Below are 17336 nucleotides of genomic sequence, written 5' to 3' on the forward strand. Positions count from 1 at the left end.
ACTGGAAAATAAGTGACAACGAAGATTATTGTACCTTTTAAACACATGAGCACGTGTATGTGTGTGTGTGTGTGTGTGTGTTGTGGGTGCTATTGGTGATGTTGTGATACGCTCGGATATATAACGCACCCGTCTGTTTTGCATATCTATAATCAAATAGTATACTATAGTATACTATCCAAATGGGTCAATTAGTCAAATCATTGCAATAAAGAAAATAATTTTATATTATTTACCATTTTTCTATAATATTTCATATCCACAGATGAAGCCTTGAATGTTTGTGTGTCGCTTGATATTATGCAACCACCGTAGTCTGTGTCGTCGTGTACGCGTGTGTGTGTTTTTTGTGTGTGCACCCCGTTCCATACTTTTTTTCTCTCTCTCTCTTCTTTCACATCTTTCGACACCCAATGCACGGCACTTTTAATAATGAAAAGACAGATGAAATACATACCAAAAGTTGGCGTGCAAATTGATAATGGTGTGGCAAAGCTTATTACAGAAATCCAGCGACATGTTGTTATAGGAGAATCAATTACGAACGTACAAACTCGAAGATGAAATCCAGTTTCCCGCATCGTACTGATTGGTTACACTAATGCACCAATGAGCGTAGAGTGGTTTGACACAATTGGGAAGCCATCCCATTGTTAACTAATCAACTCGCTCGGAGAGGAGCTGAGATGTAATCCCGTGGACCAGCGTAGAACAATAGATCGCTTACACGGTTAGGACAATTATTGAGGGGCGAGCAGATCTGGATTCGTGGAGAACCATGGCACGCGATCGAGAAGAGGACTATCATAGTTAAGTATTACATCAAGACTTCACTGTACTCGTGTTCATTGCGAGTTTTGATCATTGCGTATATCAAAATCATTTTATGCCCCGTTTGCCTAGATTGCGAAAAGAATAAAAAAGAAGCACACACAATTACCCTAGAGGTATAATAAACTATACTGTAACTGCCCGTTCTGCATAGATAGAGCGTGATCGAATGTTGTCAACTAGTACTATTCACATGAGGAATTCTAAAATTTACACAGCAGCCGTATCCTTTGCTGTTATGTATGTAACCATAGTACAGGAAGCTATGAAGCCAATTTTTCGACTTACCCAACTAATTTGAATAACATTTTGTATGGATTCCAACTTATCTTACTCAATTCGTCCAATAAATAAACGTAATATTTCATTATACATCTGGTGGGGGCGCTGTGGTATAAAGTGGATACAACTCCCTCTCAGTCATTGGACAAGATTTTTTTACCCACCATGTCCCTCTCAACTTAGGTGCATAAATGGGGGCCTGGCAACTCTAGGTAATGGTAGGCTATAGCAGTGGGAACATCGAAAAGGCTACCACGGATAAGTAACACCTTATTATTATCATCATTGCTTTTTTATATATTTCATAAAGAAAGTTAAGTGAGTCACTTGTTATTATGAAAGTGCAGTAACTGTTGTACTGTACTTTCAACTTCTGTGTAGTTGTTGCGTGTGTGTGTGAGTATGTGTGTTTCTGTACGTGAGCCTTAGTTCCACACACACATACACACACTCTCTCTCTTCGATCGCATACTTTGACAAGCACTAACAGATAAATAGACAGATAAAACGTAATTTTTAAGTGGCATGATATACTTTATTACAGAAATCCAGCAACATGCTGTTACAAAACATGAATAAAAAATGTACAATGCACATAGATAAAAAGTCCACAGTTCCAGCCCATGAACAGTAAACTGCAGTCGTCGAACATCCACATATTATGTGAGTCTGATTTTAGTCCATCTTGTAAGCTTTCATCACGGCGCCTCTGATGGTGCGGAAGTACCTCAGCATGCCTGCCTCGTTGAAGTGAACTCCATCCTGCATGAAGAGCTTGCTGTGGTTCTGGGTGAAGGCGCGATGCCGCCAGAAGTGGACGTTGGGTAAGTTTTCCAGGAACTTGGCGAGGAGTCGGTTGGTGTCGTGCACGGCTGCGTTGAAGTTGGTCTTCCACTTGGGGACGAAGAGCCGGGGGATGATGCCGCACACGATGACGTGACGGACTCCAGGAATGCGAGCTATGCGGAGGGCAAGATCTAGGAGAGCGGTGACTGTGGATTCGGTGGTTGCAACTAGCTCGCAGAGATCGTTAGAGCCGAGATCGATGACCACGGCGTCGGGCGACAGCTCCCACACGAGATCGAGATGAGATGAGGCTGAGAAGACGTTACCAGGCTGGGTATATCCGACGTCGTGAAGAAAGGCGAGGACAGAAGACTTCTCTAGAGCCAGGTTGCTTCGGGCTGGGTCCCGCTCGATGAAGCTGTTGAGGCTGCCAATGTAGCTGTGTCCGAGGACCAAGACGACAGGTGGTTCGCGATCGGACTCGCAGCTTCCAGTTGAGCTTCCAGTCGACATCGTGACGACTTGGGTTTGAACTCGAGGATGTAGCGGGAGAAGCTGGGTGTAGAGTTCTCGATGTGCTGTTCGATGGCGGAGACTGATGTCAATGATGATAGCAGGTCAATCTTGTTGGAGGTTCTGGATAAGTTTGATCGAAATCGCCATAAACTCTCAGCTATTTAAACACAACTCGAAGGTGAAATCCAATTTCGCGCCATTTATCTGATTGGTTTAACTAATGCACCAATGAGCGTAGACTTTGACAGAATAAGGGAAGCCATCCCATTGTTATCTAATTAACTCGCTTGGAGAGGGGCAGGGATGCGATCCCGCGGACCAGCGTGGAACAATAGATCGCTTAAACGGTTCGGACAATAGAGGGGCAGCAGATCTGGGTTCGTGTAAGACTATGGCTGGCAATTGAGAAGAGGACTATCATAGTGAAGTATTCCATCAAGACTTCACGAATTCGCCCAGTCCTTTAGCTTGTTTAACTGAAATATTGCACATTACATTTTCGGAAATCATGCGTAGTACCTCTTAATTATCAGCTAAAAACACGCACAAACACTCACACACACACACACACTGTCACGTGCACACATACTCAAATACCAATAAAAAAACAAACAAACAAACAAAACAAAAACAAAACCAAGACCCACACTGCCCATCTCTAAGAGCTTCGTGCCATTTGGGTTTCCCATGAGTATGAAATGATTATATAAATTCAACGCAATTATGTCCCCTATTAAGTATATATATATATATACTTTATATATTATATATATACATATATTCACGCACACGCACATACACACTTACACACACACATTATATATATATATATATATATATATATATATATATATACATATTTATTTATTTATCTATTTATTTATTTTACGTCGGACAGTGGCGTAGGGCATTTACCCATTTGTCTGAAAACTTAACATGCACCCGTTTTATTGGAAAACAAGTGACAACGAATATTCTTGTATCTTTTAAACACATTAGTATGTGAATGTGTGTGTGCCGGGGTACTATTGGTGATGTTGTGATACGCTCGGGGATACATTTCACATCACCTATAGTTTATATACTAGTAATGTACCAGTCCGTTTTGCATATCTGTAATCAAATAATATATTGTCCAAATGAGTCAGTTAGTCAAATCATCGCAATAAAGAAACTATTTTATACATTTAGTATTTTTTACAATATTTAATAGCCACAGATGAAGGCTTGAATGTTTGTGAGTAGCTTGATTTTATGCAACTACCGTATAGTCTGTGTAGTTGTGTATACGTGTGTGTGTTTGTTTGTGTGTTTACCCTCCTTCCATTCTTCTCTCTCTCTCTCTCTCTCTCTCTCTCCTTTCACTTCTTTCGACACCCAATGCACGGCACTTTTAACGATGAAACGACAGCTGAAATACAGACGAAAGGTTGGCGTGCAAATTGATAATGGTGTGGCATAACTCATTACAGAAATCCAGCGACATGCTGTTACAGGAGTATCAATTACGAACGTACAAACTCGATGGTGAAATCCAGTTTCCCGCATCGTTCTGATTGGTTGAACTAATGCACCAATGAGCGTAGAGTGGTTTGACAAAATAAAGGAAACCATTTCATTGTTATCCAAGTAACTCGCTCAGAGAGGAGTGGAGATGCGATCCCGTGGATCAGAGTGGAACAATAGATCGGTTAAACGGTTCGAACAATGAAGGGGCAAGCAGATCTGGGTTCGTGTATAAAGACCATGGCACTCGATCGAGAAGAGGGCTATCATAGTGAAGTACATGTATTCCATCAATACTTCACAAATTCCCCCTGTCCTATAGCTTAATTGTTTAAGTGAAATATTGCACATTACATTTTCGGAAATCATGCGTAGTACATGTACCTTTTTAATTATCAGCTAAAACAGGAACAAACACTCACACACACACAAACACACACACACACACACACACTCACATGTGCACACATACTCAAATCCCAATAAAAAAACAAAAACAAAAACAAGACACTCAGTGCTCATCTCTAAGAGCTTCTCGCCACGTGGGTTTCTCATGAGTATGAAACGATTATATCATATAAATGCAACGCAATTATTTCTACTTTTCCTTCATAATGAGCACTTGGCTTTCCTCAATCAGAAAGCAGGGGCATGTTACTCATAAAGTAATCATGTCCGTTACGAGGGAATGTGTGAGGGAATTTTCTGAAGTGTTGTGCAATTCCTTTAAAAAATCAATATCCTTTGCTTATGGTATAAATAGAAAGCTACCGCCGGTATCTTGAACGTCGATATCATAACATGCATACAGAAAGATATACAGTACTCTCCGCATAATCGGGTTGGCTCGGGCAGAGCGTTTTTTACCCGATTAAGCATTGTGTTTAATAAAGCAACCATGAAACCATTATTTATTGCAAACAAGGTTACGCTGTCACAATTCATGACAATTTTTACCGTGACATGACATCTTTACCGTGTATGTAAACGTAGTGCATGAATATGTGTGTATGCAAAAGTCTTTGTATAAATATGTGAATACATGTATTACATTATGTTTGCGCATGTGTACGTGCATGTATGTGTTTTTATAATGTGCAATTGTGAGCATTGTGATTGAGAGATCAATGAAACTGATACAGAATAAACCAAAGATTACAATATACTTGCAAACTGTGCCTGTAGAAAAATAAGGTAATGTTGCATGGGGCTTGGAACACAATAATATTGGATGAACTTGTAAGATATTAGCAGTGGTTTGCTTGCAGTGAAAATAGAGCTTTATAACAGATAAACATACTACATTTGAGCATTGATAAATTAGATGTATTGATATTGTATCGTTACAATTCGTTTGTAGTCCTCTTTTTTGTGTGTCTTCTTAACTTCCTCAAGGCTCAATTTACAAAATTTTCAACTTCAAGTGTTTACAATAATGCATTTATGTCAGTATATATTCTTTACGAGCTTTGTCATATGTACATCGAAGTCACTTTTCATTAAATACTCACGCTAAATTATACAATGCATATAAATATTTATACACGCGCGCGCGCATACACACACACACATATATATATATATATATATATATATATACCAATTTATTCATTTACATTGGACAGTGACGTGGATCAATTAAAGTATTTTGAATATTAATTGTCTGAAAACTTCACATGCACCCGTTTTACTGGAACGTAAGTGACAACAAAGATTCTTGTACCTTTTAAACACTTTAGTAGGTGTATGTGTATATGTTCGTTAGTATGTGTGTGTGCGTGGGGTTGTACTTTTGGTGATATTTATGTGATACGCTCGGGGATACGGTCATGTTTCTTAATAATTATATGCCCATTTGTTCAGATAATTCTCATTTTCTGTTATAAAGAATGGTACACAAATATAAACATGAAACAAACAAAACAAAAACAAAACCAAGACCAACAGGGCCCATCTCTAAGAGCTTCGTGCCATTTGGGTTTCCCATGAGTATGAAATGATTATATGAATTCAACGCAGTTATGTCCACTTTTTCCTTCATAATGAGCAAATGGCTTACCTCTATCAGAAAGCAGGGGCATGTTACTCATAAAGTAATCATATCCGTAACGAGGGAATGTGTGAGGGAATTTTCTAAAGTTGCGTAATTCCTTTAAAAAATCCCCTTTGTTTATGGTGTAAAAAAAAAAACACCATCGGTATCTTGAACGACGATATCCTACTCAATATAGTAATATGCATACATATAGATATAATAAATAAAGCAACCACGAAACCATTGTTTATTGCAAACAAGGTTACACTGACAAAATTATTCATGATGATTTAAATCTACCGTGTTTGTGAACGTGCGTGCATGGATGTGTGTGTAAGAAAAAAATTCTTTGTACAAAATATGTGAATAATATATTTGCGCGTTTGTACGTGCATGAATGTGTTTTAATTATGTGCAACTGTGAGAATATACATGTATATATATTATATGTATGTGTATGTGCGTGTGCGTGAATATATATACCCTATATATATATATATATATATATATATTCACGCACACGCACATACACACACACACACATTATTTATTCATTCATTTATTTATTTGCGTCGGACAGTGACGTGGGGCATTTACTCATTTGTCTGAAAACTTAACATGCACCCGTTTCACTGGAAAACAAGTGACAACGAAGATTCTTGTACCTTTTAAACACAGTCATTAGTATGTGCATGTGTGTGTGCCGGGGGTATACTATTGGTGATGTTGTGATACGCTCGGGGATACATTTCACATCACCTATAGTTTATATACTAGTAACGTACCAGTCCGTTTTGCAGATCTGTAATCAAATACTAGTAATATACTGTCCAAATGAGTCAATTAGTCAAATCATCGCAATAAAGAAACTATTTTATACATTTAGTATTTTTTACAATATTTCATAGCCACAGATGAAGGCTTGAATGTTTGTGAGTAGGTTGATTTTATGCAACTACCGTAGTCTGTGTAGTTGTGTACGCGTGTGTGTGTTTGTGTGTTTACCCTCCTTCCATTCTTTTCTCTCTTTTTTTCGTCTCTCTCTCTCTCTCTCCTTTCACTTCTTTCGACACCCAATGCATGGCACTTTTAACGATGAAACGACAGATGAAATACAGACGAATGGTTGGCGTGCAAATTGATAATGGTGTGTCATAACTTATTACAGAAATCCAGCGACACGCTGTTACAGGAGTATCAATTACGAACGTACAAACTCGATGGTGAAATCCAGTTTCCCGCATCGTACTGATTGGTTCAACTAATGCACCAATGAGCGTAGAGTGGTTTGAGAAAATAAAGGAAGCCATTTCATTGTTATCCAAGTAACTCGCTCAGAGAGAAGTGGAGATGCGATTCCGTGGATCAGAGTGGAACAATAGATCGGTTAAACGGTTCGAACAATGAAGAGGCAAGCAGATCTGGTTTCGCATAAGACCATGGCACGCGATCGCGAAGAGGGCTATCACAGTGAAGTACCATTGTATTCCATCAAGACTTCACGAATTCGCCCAGTCCTATATAGCTTAATTGTTTAATTGAAATATTGCACATAACATTTTCGGAAATCATGCGTAGTACCTCTTTAATTATCAGCTAAAACACTCACAAACACTCACATGTGCACACATACTCATTACCAATCGAAAAAAAGACACATGGTGCTCATCACTAAAGAGCTTCTCGCCACGTGAGTTTCTCATGAATATGAAATGATTATAAAGTCAACGCAACTATTTCTACTTTTCCTTCATAATGAGTACTAAGCTTTCCTCTACCAGAAAGCAGGGGCATGTTACTCAAAAAGTAATCATGTTCGTAATTAGGAAATATGTGAGGGAATTTCTGAAGTGTTGTGTAATTCCTTTGAAAAAAACAAACCAAACTTTCTTTGCTTTGGTGGAAAAAAATACCACGGGTATCTTGAACGTCGATGTTCTACACCATAATGATTATCATAACATGCATAGTCATATAGATGTAATTAATGAAGCAGCCAAGAACCATTATTTATTGCAAACAATGTTACACTGACGAAATTCATAACAATCTAAAATCTTTACTGTGTTCAGTATGTAAATGTGGTGCATGAATGTGTGTGTATGTAAAAGTCTTTGTATGAACCCCCTCCCAGTCACTGGACAAGGTTTTTTTACCCACCATGTCCCTCTCAACTTCGTTTACTCATTTGTTTACTCATTTGTCTGAAAACTTAACATGCACCCGTTTTACTGGAAAACAAGTGACAACGGAGATTCTTGTACTGTTTAAACATAATTTGGTATGTGTATGTATGTGATGCCGGGGTGCTATTGGTGATGTTGTGATACGCTCGGGGATACATTTCACATCACCTATAGTTTATATACTAGTAACGTACCAGTCCGTTTTACATATCTGTAATCAAATAATATATTGTCCAAATGAGTCAGGAAGTCAAATCATCGCAATAAGGAAACTATTTTATACATTTAGTATTTCTTACAATATTTGATAGCCACAGATGAAGGCTCTAAAGTTTGTGAATAGCTTGATTTTATGCAACTACCGTATTGTCTGTGTAGTTGTGTATGCGTATGTGTGTTTGTTTGTGTGTGCACCCTCCTTCCATTCTTTTTTTTTCTCTCTCTCTCCTTTCACTTCTTTCGACACCCAATGCACGGCACTTTTAACGATGAAACGACAGATGAAATACAGACGAAAGGTTGGCGTGCAAATTGATAATGGTGTGGCATAACTTATTACAGAAATCCAGCTACATGCTGTTACATGAGTATCAACTATACATACGAACGTACAAACTCGATAGTGAAATCCAGTTTCCCGCATTGTACTGATTGGTTAAACTAATGCACCAATGAGCGTAGAGTGGTTTGAGAAAATAAAGGAAACCATTTCATTGTTATCCAAGTAACTCGCTCAGAGAGGAGTGGAGATGCGATCCCGTAGATCAGAGTGGAACAATAGATCGGTTAAACGGTTCGAACAATGAAGAGGCAAGCAGATCTGGGTTCGCATAAGACCATGGCACGCGATCGAGAAGAGGGCTATCATAGTGAAGTACCATTGTATTCCATCAAGACCTCACGAATCCGCCCAGTCCTATATAGCTTAATTGTTTAATTGAAATATTGCACATAACATTTTCGGAAATCATGCGTAGTACCTCTTTAATTATCAGCTAAAACACTCACAAACACTCACATGTGCACACATACTCATTACCAATCGAAAAAAAGACACATGGTGCTCATCACTAAAGAGCTTCTCGCCACGTGAGTTTCTCATGAATATGAAATGATTATATATATAAACTCAACGCAACTATTTCTACTTTTCCTTCATAATGAGTACTAAGCTTTCCTCTACCAGAAAGCAGGGGTATGTTACTCAAAAAGTAATCATGTTCGTAATTAGGAAATATGTGAGGGAATTTCTGAAGTGTTGTGTAATTCCTTTGGAAAAAAAAAAACACCTTTCTTTGCTTTGGTGGAAAAAAAAATACCACGGGTATCTTGAACGTCGATGTTCTACACCATAATGATTATCATAACATGCATAGTCATATAGATGTAATTAATGAAGCAACCACGAACCATTATTTATTGCAAACAATGTTACACTGAGAAATTCATAACAATCTAAAATCTTTACTGTGTTCAGTATGTAAATGTGGTGCATGAATGTGTGTGTATGTAAAAGTCTTTGTATGAACCCCCTCCCAGTCACTGGACAAGGTTTTTTTACCCACCATGTCCCTCTCAACTTCGGTTTGTTTTTTAAATATTTAATAAAGAAAGTTAAGTGAGTCGCTTGTTATTAAAATTATGAAAGTGCATTTGTACTGTAGTCTGTGTAGTTGTTGCGTGTGTGTGTGAGTATGCTGTGTTTGTGTACGTGAGTCTTTGTTCCACACACACTCTCTCTCTCTCTCTTCGATCACATCCTTTGACAAGCAATGACAGATACATAGACAGATAAAACGTGATTTGTAAGTGGCATAATATACTTTATTACAGAAATCCAGCAACATGCTGTTACAAAACATAAATTACAAATGTACAATGCACATAGATAAAAAGTCCACAGTTCCAGCCCATGAAAAGTAAACTGCAGTGGTCGAGCATCCACATAATTTGAGTCGCACGTAGTAAAATCTCTAATTTTAATCCATCTTGTAAGCTTTCATCACGGCGCCTCTGATGGTGCGGAAGTACCTCAGCATGCCTACCTCGTTGAAGTGAACTCCATCCTGCATGAAGAGCTTGCTGTGGTTCTGGGTGAAGGCGCGATGCCGCCAGAAGTGGACGTTGGGTAAGTTTTCCAGGAACTTGGCGAGGAGTCGGTTGGTGTCGTGCACGGCTGCGTTGAAGTTGGTCTTCCACTTGGGGACGAAGAGCCGGGGGATGATGCCGCATACGATTACGTGACGGACTCCAGGAATGCGAGCTACGCGGAGGGCAAGATCTAGGAGAGCGGTGACTGTGGATTCGGTGGTTGCACCTAGTTCGCAGAGATCGTTAGAGCCGAGAAAACTAATGGATTTATTGATATTGTTACAATTCGTTTATAGTGCTCGTTTGTGTGGCTCCTTAAGTTCTGCACGGCTAAATTCACAAAGTTTTCAACTTCGAGTGTTTACAATAATGCATTTATGTATTGTTTGCGAGCTTCATGGTATTATGTACACCGAAATTATTTTAATTGAATATTTACACTAGAAAACATGTATATCTATATATATTACATACATATATACACGCACACGAACACACACATACACACCCACATATGTGTATGTATATATATATATATATATATATATACATATTTGTATATATATTTACTTATTTATTTACTTACGATGGACAGTGACGTGGACCAATTAAAGAATCTTGACTCATATATCTGAAAACTTCACATGCACCCGTTTTACTGGAAAATAAGTGACAACGAAGATTATTGTACCTTTTAAACACATTAGCATGTGTATGTGTGTGTATGTGTGTGTGTGTGTGTGTGTGTGTGTGTGTGTGTGTTGTGGGTACTATTGGTGATGTGATACGCTCGGGATATATAACGCACCCGTTAATATATTTTCATATATTTACTATTTTTCTATAATATTTCATATCCACAGATGAAGCCTTGAATGTTTGTGTGTCGCTTGATATTATGCAACCACCGTAGTCTGTGTCGTTGTGTACGCGTGTGTGTGTTTGTTTGTGTGTGTTTTTTGTGTGTGCACCCCGTTCCATACTTTTTTTTTCTCTCTCTCTCTCTTCTTTCACATCTTTCGACACCCACTGCACGGCACTTTTAACTATGAAACGAGATGAAATACAGACGAAAAGTTGGCGTGCAAATTGATAATGGTGTGGCAAAGCTTATTACAGAAATCCAGCGACATGCTGTTACAGGAGAATCAGTTACGAACGTACAAACTCGAAGGTGAAATCCAGTTTCCCGCCATCGTTCTGATTGGTAACACTAATGCACCAATGAGCGTAGAGTGGTTTGACACAATAGGGGAAGCCATCCCATTGTTATCTAGTCAACTCGCTCGGAGAGGAGTGGAGATGCGATCCCGTGGACCAGCGTGGAACAATAGATTGTTTAAACAGTTCGAAATAAAATCATTTGAATTTCAATTTGAATTTCAATTTGAAATGTATCTAATGTGCACTTGAGAGGATTGTGACAGAGAGATCAATGAAACTGATACAGAATAAATGCAAGATTACATACATGCTGTGCCCATAGAAAAATTATGATTGAAACAAAATAGGTTTGGAATAAACTGGAAATATATCAAAAGTGGTTTGCTGACAGTTGGGATATATCTATATAAAATATAAGCACAAGTACACCGAGTGCTTGCATTATACATTTTCTATACTATAGTATTAATTGCGAGTTTTGATCATTGCGTACGTCAAAATCATGTTATGCCCCGTTTGCCTAGATCATTAAAAGAAGTAAAATAAACTTTACTGTAACTGTCCGTTCTGTATATGTAGAGCGTGAATGTTGTCGGCTAGTAGTATTCACATGACGAATTCTAAAATTTACACAACAGCCGTATCCTTTGCTGTTATGTATGTAACCATAGTACAGGAAGCTATGAAGCCTAATTTTCGCGACTTACTCAACTAATCTAAATGATATTTTGTATGGATTCCAATTTGTCTTACTCAATTCATCCAATAAAGAAACGTAATATTTTATTATACATCTTGTGGGAGCGCTGTGGTATAAAGTGGATACAACCCCTCCCAGTCATTGGACAAGGTTTTTTTGTACCCACCATGTCCCTCTTAACTTAGGTGTATAAATGGGGACCTGGCAACTCTAGGTAATGGTAGGCTATAGCAGTGGCAACATCGAAGAGGGTACCATGAATAAATAGTACCTTATTATTATCATCATTGTTTTTTAAATATTTCATAAAGAAAGTTAAGTGAGTAGCTTGTTATTAAAATTATGAAAGTGTAGTTGTACTGTAGTCTGTGTAGCTGTTGATTGTGTGTGAGTATGCTGTGTTTGTGTACGTGAGTCTTTGTTCCACACACACTCTCTCTCTCTTCGATCACATCCTTTGACAAGCAATGACAGATACATAGACAGATAAAACGTTATTTGTAAGTGGCATAATATACTTTATTACAGAAATCCAGCAACATGCTGTTACAAAACATAAATTACAAATGCACATAGATAAAAAGTCCACAGTTTCAGCCCATGAAAAGTAAACTGCAGTCGTCGAGCATCCACATAATGTGAGTCGCACGTAGTAAAATCTCTGATTTTAGTCCATCTTGTAAGCTTTCATCACGGCGCCTCTGATGGTGCGGAAGTACCTCAGCATGCCTGCCTCGTTGAAGTGAACTCCATCCTGCATGAAGAGCTTGCTGTGGTTCTGGGTGAAGGCAGTAACGTATAACCAGTCCGTTTTGCATATCTGTAATCAAATAATATATTGTCCAAATGAGTCAGTTAGTCAAATCATCGCAATAAAGGAACTATTTTATACATTTAGTATTTCTTACAATATTTAATAGCCACAGATGAAGTCTTGAATGTTTGTGAGTATAGCTTGATTTTATGCAACTACCGTATAATCTGTGTAGTTGTGTGTGCGTGTGTGTGTTTGTTTGTGTGTGCACCCTCCTTCCATTCTCTCTCTCTCTCTCCTTTCACTTCTTTCGACACCCAATGCACGGCACTTTTAACGATGAAACGACAGATGAAATACAGACGAAAGGTTGGCGTGCAAATTGATAATGGTGTGGCATAACCTATTACAGAAATCCAGCTACATGCTGTTACAGGAGTATCAATTACGATTATTACGAACGTGCAAACTCGAAGGTGAAATCCAGTTTCCCGCATCGTTCTGATTGGTTCAACTAATGCACCAATGAGCGTAGAGTGGTTTGAGAAAATAAAGGAAGCCATTTCATTGTTATCCAAGTAACTCGCTCAGAGAGGAGTGGAGATGCGATCCCGTAGATCAGTGTGGAACAATAGATCGGTTAAACGGTTCGAACAATGAAGAGGCAAGCAGATCTGGGCTCGCATAAGACCATGTGCACGCGATCGAGAAGAGGGCTATCATAGTGAAGTACCATTGTATTCCATCAAGACCTCACGAATCCGCCCAGTCCTATATAGCTTAATTGTTTGAGTGAAATATTGCACATAACATTTTCGGAAAATATGCGTAGTACCTCTTTAATTATCAGCTAAAACACTCACAAACACTCACATGTGCACACATACTCATTACCAATCGAAAAAACATAACAAAACAAGACACATGGTGCTCATTACTAAAGAGCTTCTCGCCACGTGAGTTTCTCATGAATATGAAATGATTATATATATAAATTGAACGCAACTATTTCTACTTTTCCTTCATAATGAGTACTAAGCTTTCCTCTACCAGAAAGCCGGGGCATGTTACTCAAAAAGTAATCATGTTCGTAATTAGGAAATATGTGAGGGATATTCTGAAGTGTTGTGTAATTCCTTTGAAAAAAAAAACCCAAACTTAGCAACTTGGGAAGGATTGAATACAAACACCATACTAACGAAGACATCCCAACGGAGTATGACGGGAATGAGAAGGCATTCCAGAAGGCAGCAACATTGTTGGAAATCATGGCTCACACCAAGTTTGAACCAGAACGCCTCCCGTAAGTAGTTCTTACTGACCTCTGTTTTAGTCTGTGCATAGACGGGTCACCATCCGGGATCACCACACACAGAAGGCTGGTGATTGCATTGGTTTGGGCATTCATTTATCATTACTTGTATTACACATTTTAAAGGCATCATTTACCGTTTTGCAGATGAAACAAAAAAATCCAGCTTTAGTGTTTCAAAATAGTTGTAAAAATCTTAATTAGGGAAAGAAACAAGCAATGTTAAAATGTTAATCTGTATACAAAATGTGAACAGTAGTTATAATAACATTATTTCTGGACTTAAATGTCTATAGTTATGGTTTACTGAGAAAAACAGTGATATCTCCTTGTATTTTTGGCTTTATTGTAAAATCTTTGGGATGGGAGGCTGTTTTGTGATACAGCAGTTACTGACCTACACATATGCATCAAATGCGACAACTGGAATATTTTTGAAATCACTGCTCCCAATGATAAATATTCTGTAAAACGAGGAATGTTCGCGTGCATTTTGATTTCGCAAATTTCTTGGTAGCCAAGATTCGCGAAATTAAAACGCAAGCGAAAGCTCTTGTCTACACTATGTGCATTGAATGCCAGAGGCACTTCGCGAAAATTTCATGCCGTGAAAAAGGCCGTCGGCACCAATTCGCGAAAATGTCATGCCGCTAAAATATGATGTTTTACAGCAATAATTTTAATAAGCGATCCCAAAAAAGATCGAGATCTCGTGTTGGAGGGGTAAGTCTTGCCCACTGTAGCATTTAGCTCCCATATAGACGTTCACATTCCAAACATGTATACTTTATTCAGACTAAAGACGTCATCTCGTCATCTCTGATCGGAATCTAGCTGTTTTGCCAATGAATGATTTTATAGTCGATACTTCTAGTTTATGAATGTAACTTGTAAATCCACTGCAGGTATGCTTCGGTGAAAAGAGGGTTAGAGATGTCGGCGAGCAAGAATGTAATTGCCAAGGATATGGGATCCGCACTCACTGAAAATTATTACCAGTTTATTCCGGATGGCTTCAAACACACATTTCTCATTCGACATCCACTCCGCTATATTCTGTCCTATAGAAAGGCAGTGTACAAACACTTCTCCGGACTCGGACAGTTAACTGGTGAAGCCGCAGACGAAAAGAAATACGATCTCGAACGCGATGACAAGTTCTTCCCACCAGGTTGTTGTATGAAGGAGCTCTACGACCTCTGGCAGTATGTCAGAGAAAATATCGATAGCGATCCGATCGTGATCGATGCTGATGATCTCCTGACCAAGCCGGCAGAATATTTGAAAGCGTATTGTGAAGCTGTAGGACTCCCTTATAGCGAGTCACTCCTTGAGTGGGATGCTTCCACAGATTCTCTCAAGTCATGGAAAGCTGCTGGGGATAACCTCGTTCTTGATGCTGTCAATTTCTTCGGGAGGGCGATGAGGAGCAGCCAATTTTCCGCACCAAGTAAATTTCCAGACCGTGATCATCTGACTCCTGATGTCGTGAGGTGTTCGGACAGGGTGATGAAGTATTATGAAGAAATGTACAGGCACAAATTGGTTCTTTTGAAATAAATTATACAATCAAACATGTAATGTGTACCAGAGGGATATGATTTAACGGCGTTACTTCGATATCTGTAAGAAACCTTCATTTTGATAATTATTTTTCGATTCCATGCAAGCACTGTGTGGTCTGATTATTGCTCAAAAATAAGTCATGTTTTTCACAGTTGGCATGACTGAAAAATGATCTATTTCATAATGAGACCATTTTGTATGAACATCAATTGCAGAAGAACCTCCCATCTAAGTCTTCACGTCATTTCATCTCAATGATACCCCCTTACGGTCGACAAAAAGATATCCACAAAGGTTCGTCGTACTTGTGCGAAATGTATTTGTGTCTAAACGGAAGAAAGGACAATTCCACTGTTTTACCAAGAGGGCAATTTGTTGCAAAAGCAACAACAACTCATCAATGAAATTTGTCTGCAATTCGGTGGCGAATAGCCAGGTCAACTTCTGACGTCATCCAGTTGCCTCTCTAACCAACTGAAAGGCTGGCTGTGTTCTTTCCAAGGATGTAGGTATAGTCACCTATAGAACCTTCTTGATCTGTCTAAACATCGTCCCAACCTGCCCAAGTTTGCAAACGGTACCGCGCTGACACAAACATCACACATCATTTCACACGTCTCTTGTATGAGACACAACGTATACGTTCACGAATCAGCTATGAATTGACTGAGATAATACAATGAATACACATTGGAGACAATCCAGGCAGTTTTTCGTTGATTGGATAACATTGGAAAGAGACAAACCTAGTAGCTTTGGTGCTAGACATTGATTAAGAAGAAAGAGGAATGGATAATGAACTCGTGTGATGAATTAACAAACAAGGTAGGTAAAAGTAGTCTTTATATAACCTGTCGCCAAGATACAGAGTATCATGATAAAGTTGCTGACATTCAATCTCAGCAGGAAATGCAATGATATGAAAATGAAGAAAGACATATCATTTTATGATTTTAAACTTTCATAAATTCATGTCCGAACCTCAGTCTTGAAGGAGCAGCTGTATGAGTTTAATTCCACTTTTCTTATGTATTTATACTTTCGACAACACAGCGCCAGCTCACAAGTACTGTTTCTTATCTTCTCATTTGCGCTTATCTGGTTGTTAGCTTTCTGTGGTATTCTGCCTTCAACCAAACATTATTCTAAAGTGCATTATGATCTGGAGAATTTACATTGAGTAACAAAGTTTAATACTGGTAACAATACTGCGAAATATAAAGAGGATGGAGAGTTCATATTAAGTTACAATGAGCTGTTCTTCTATTGGATCCTTTTGCAATTGTATCACGGCCGGCGCCACACTTTCAAAAGTGGGGTGGGGGGGGGGGTACTTCACCGGGTTATTGGGATCTTTTGCACTTTGACACTCTCACGCATGGGTCCTCTATTATTTTTATGTCCTATCCGAGGGACAGAGTATTTTGTCTTTACTTCAGGGGACGGCATGATAACACACGGCATTTTGACGAGTGCACGTCACGAGGTCGACACCCATGAGTCCATACGCAGCTCATGAGTTCGACACTAAGCAAACAAGGTCGACAAATTACGCCCCATGTAATAATGAAGAAAAAGGGCTGATTTTTTACCTAGTGTAGAACTCA

The 17336-nt window shown here is 38.7% G+C and overlaps 2 protein-coding genes across 2 annotated transcripts; one reads left to right on the forward strand and one right to left on the reverse strand.

Moving 5' to 3' along the window:
- Positions 1-1788: 1788 nt before the first annotated feature.
- LOC139737512 (uncharacterized) lies at positions 1789-13736 on the reverse strand. Its single transcript, XM_071648182.1, has 4 exons — positions 13725-13736; positions 12797-12917; positions 10174-10459; positions 1789-2494 (listed from the first exon to the last, which is right to left on the reverse strand). The coding sequence occupies exons 1-4, from the start codon at positions 13734-13736 to the stop codon at positions 1789-1791; spliced, it is 1125 nt and encodes a 374-aa protein (XP_071504283.1).
- A 39-nt stretch (positions 13737-13775) lies between these two features.
- Positions 13776-15723, forward strand: LOC139737513 (uncharacterized). The gene is made up of 3 exons (XM_071648183.1): positions 13776-13807; positions 14014-14154; positions 15069-15723. Exons 1-3 carry the CDS (start codon positions 13776-13778, stop codon positions 15721-15723), a joined length of 828 nt encoding a protein of 275 aa, XP_071504284.1.
- Positions 15724-17336: the final 1613 nt, after the last annotated feature.

This window comes from Diadema antillarum, unplaced genomic scaffold, assembly GCF_040938485.1.
Source record: "Diadema antillarum isolate AM-2024a unplaced genomic scaffold, OU_Dant_1.0 seq00000694_RagTag, whole genome shotgun sequence".
In the NCBI taxonomy this organism is placed as follows: domain Eukaryota; kingdom Metazoa; phylum Echinodermata; class Echinoidea; order Diadematoida; family Diadematidae; genus Diadema; species Diadema antillarum.

Excerpts from the sequence above, each read along its gene's own strand:
- LOC139737513 (XM_071648183.1), top strand. The coding sequence starts at position 13,776 with ATGGTGCTCATTACTAAAGAGCTTCTCGCCAC. Across the intron at positions 13,808-14,013 it reads ACTAAAGAGCTTCTCGCCAC|CAACTTGGGAAGGATTGAAT; the intron begins GTGAGTTTCTCA and ends ACCCAAACTTAG. Across the intron at positions 14,155-15,068 it reads TTTGAACCAGAACGCCTCCC|GTATGCTTCGGTGAAAAGAG; the intron begins GTAAGTAGTTCT and ends AATCCACTGCAG.
- LOC139737512 (XM_071648182.1), bottom strand. Across the intron at positions 10,460-12,796 it reads GTACTTCCGCACCATCAGAG|GTGCAACCACCGAATCCACA; the intron begins GCGCCGTGATGA and ends TCTGCGAACTAG. Across the intron at positions 2,495-10,173 it reads AACGAGGTAGGCATGCTGAG|TCTCCGCCATCGAACAGCAC; the intron begins GTACTTCCGCAC and ends CATTGACATCAG.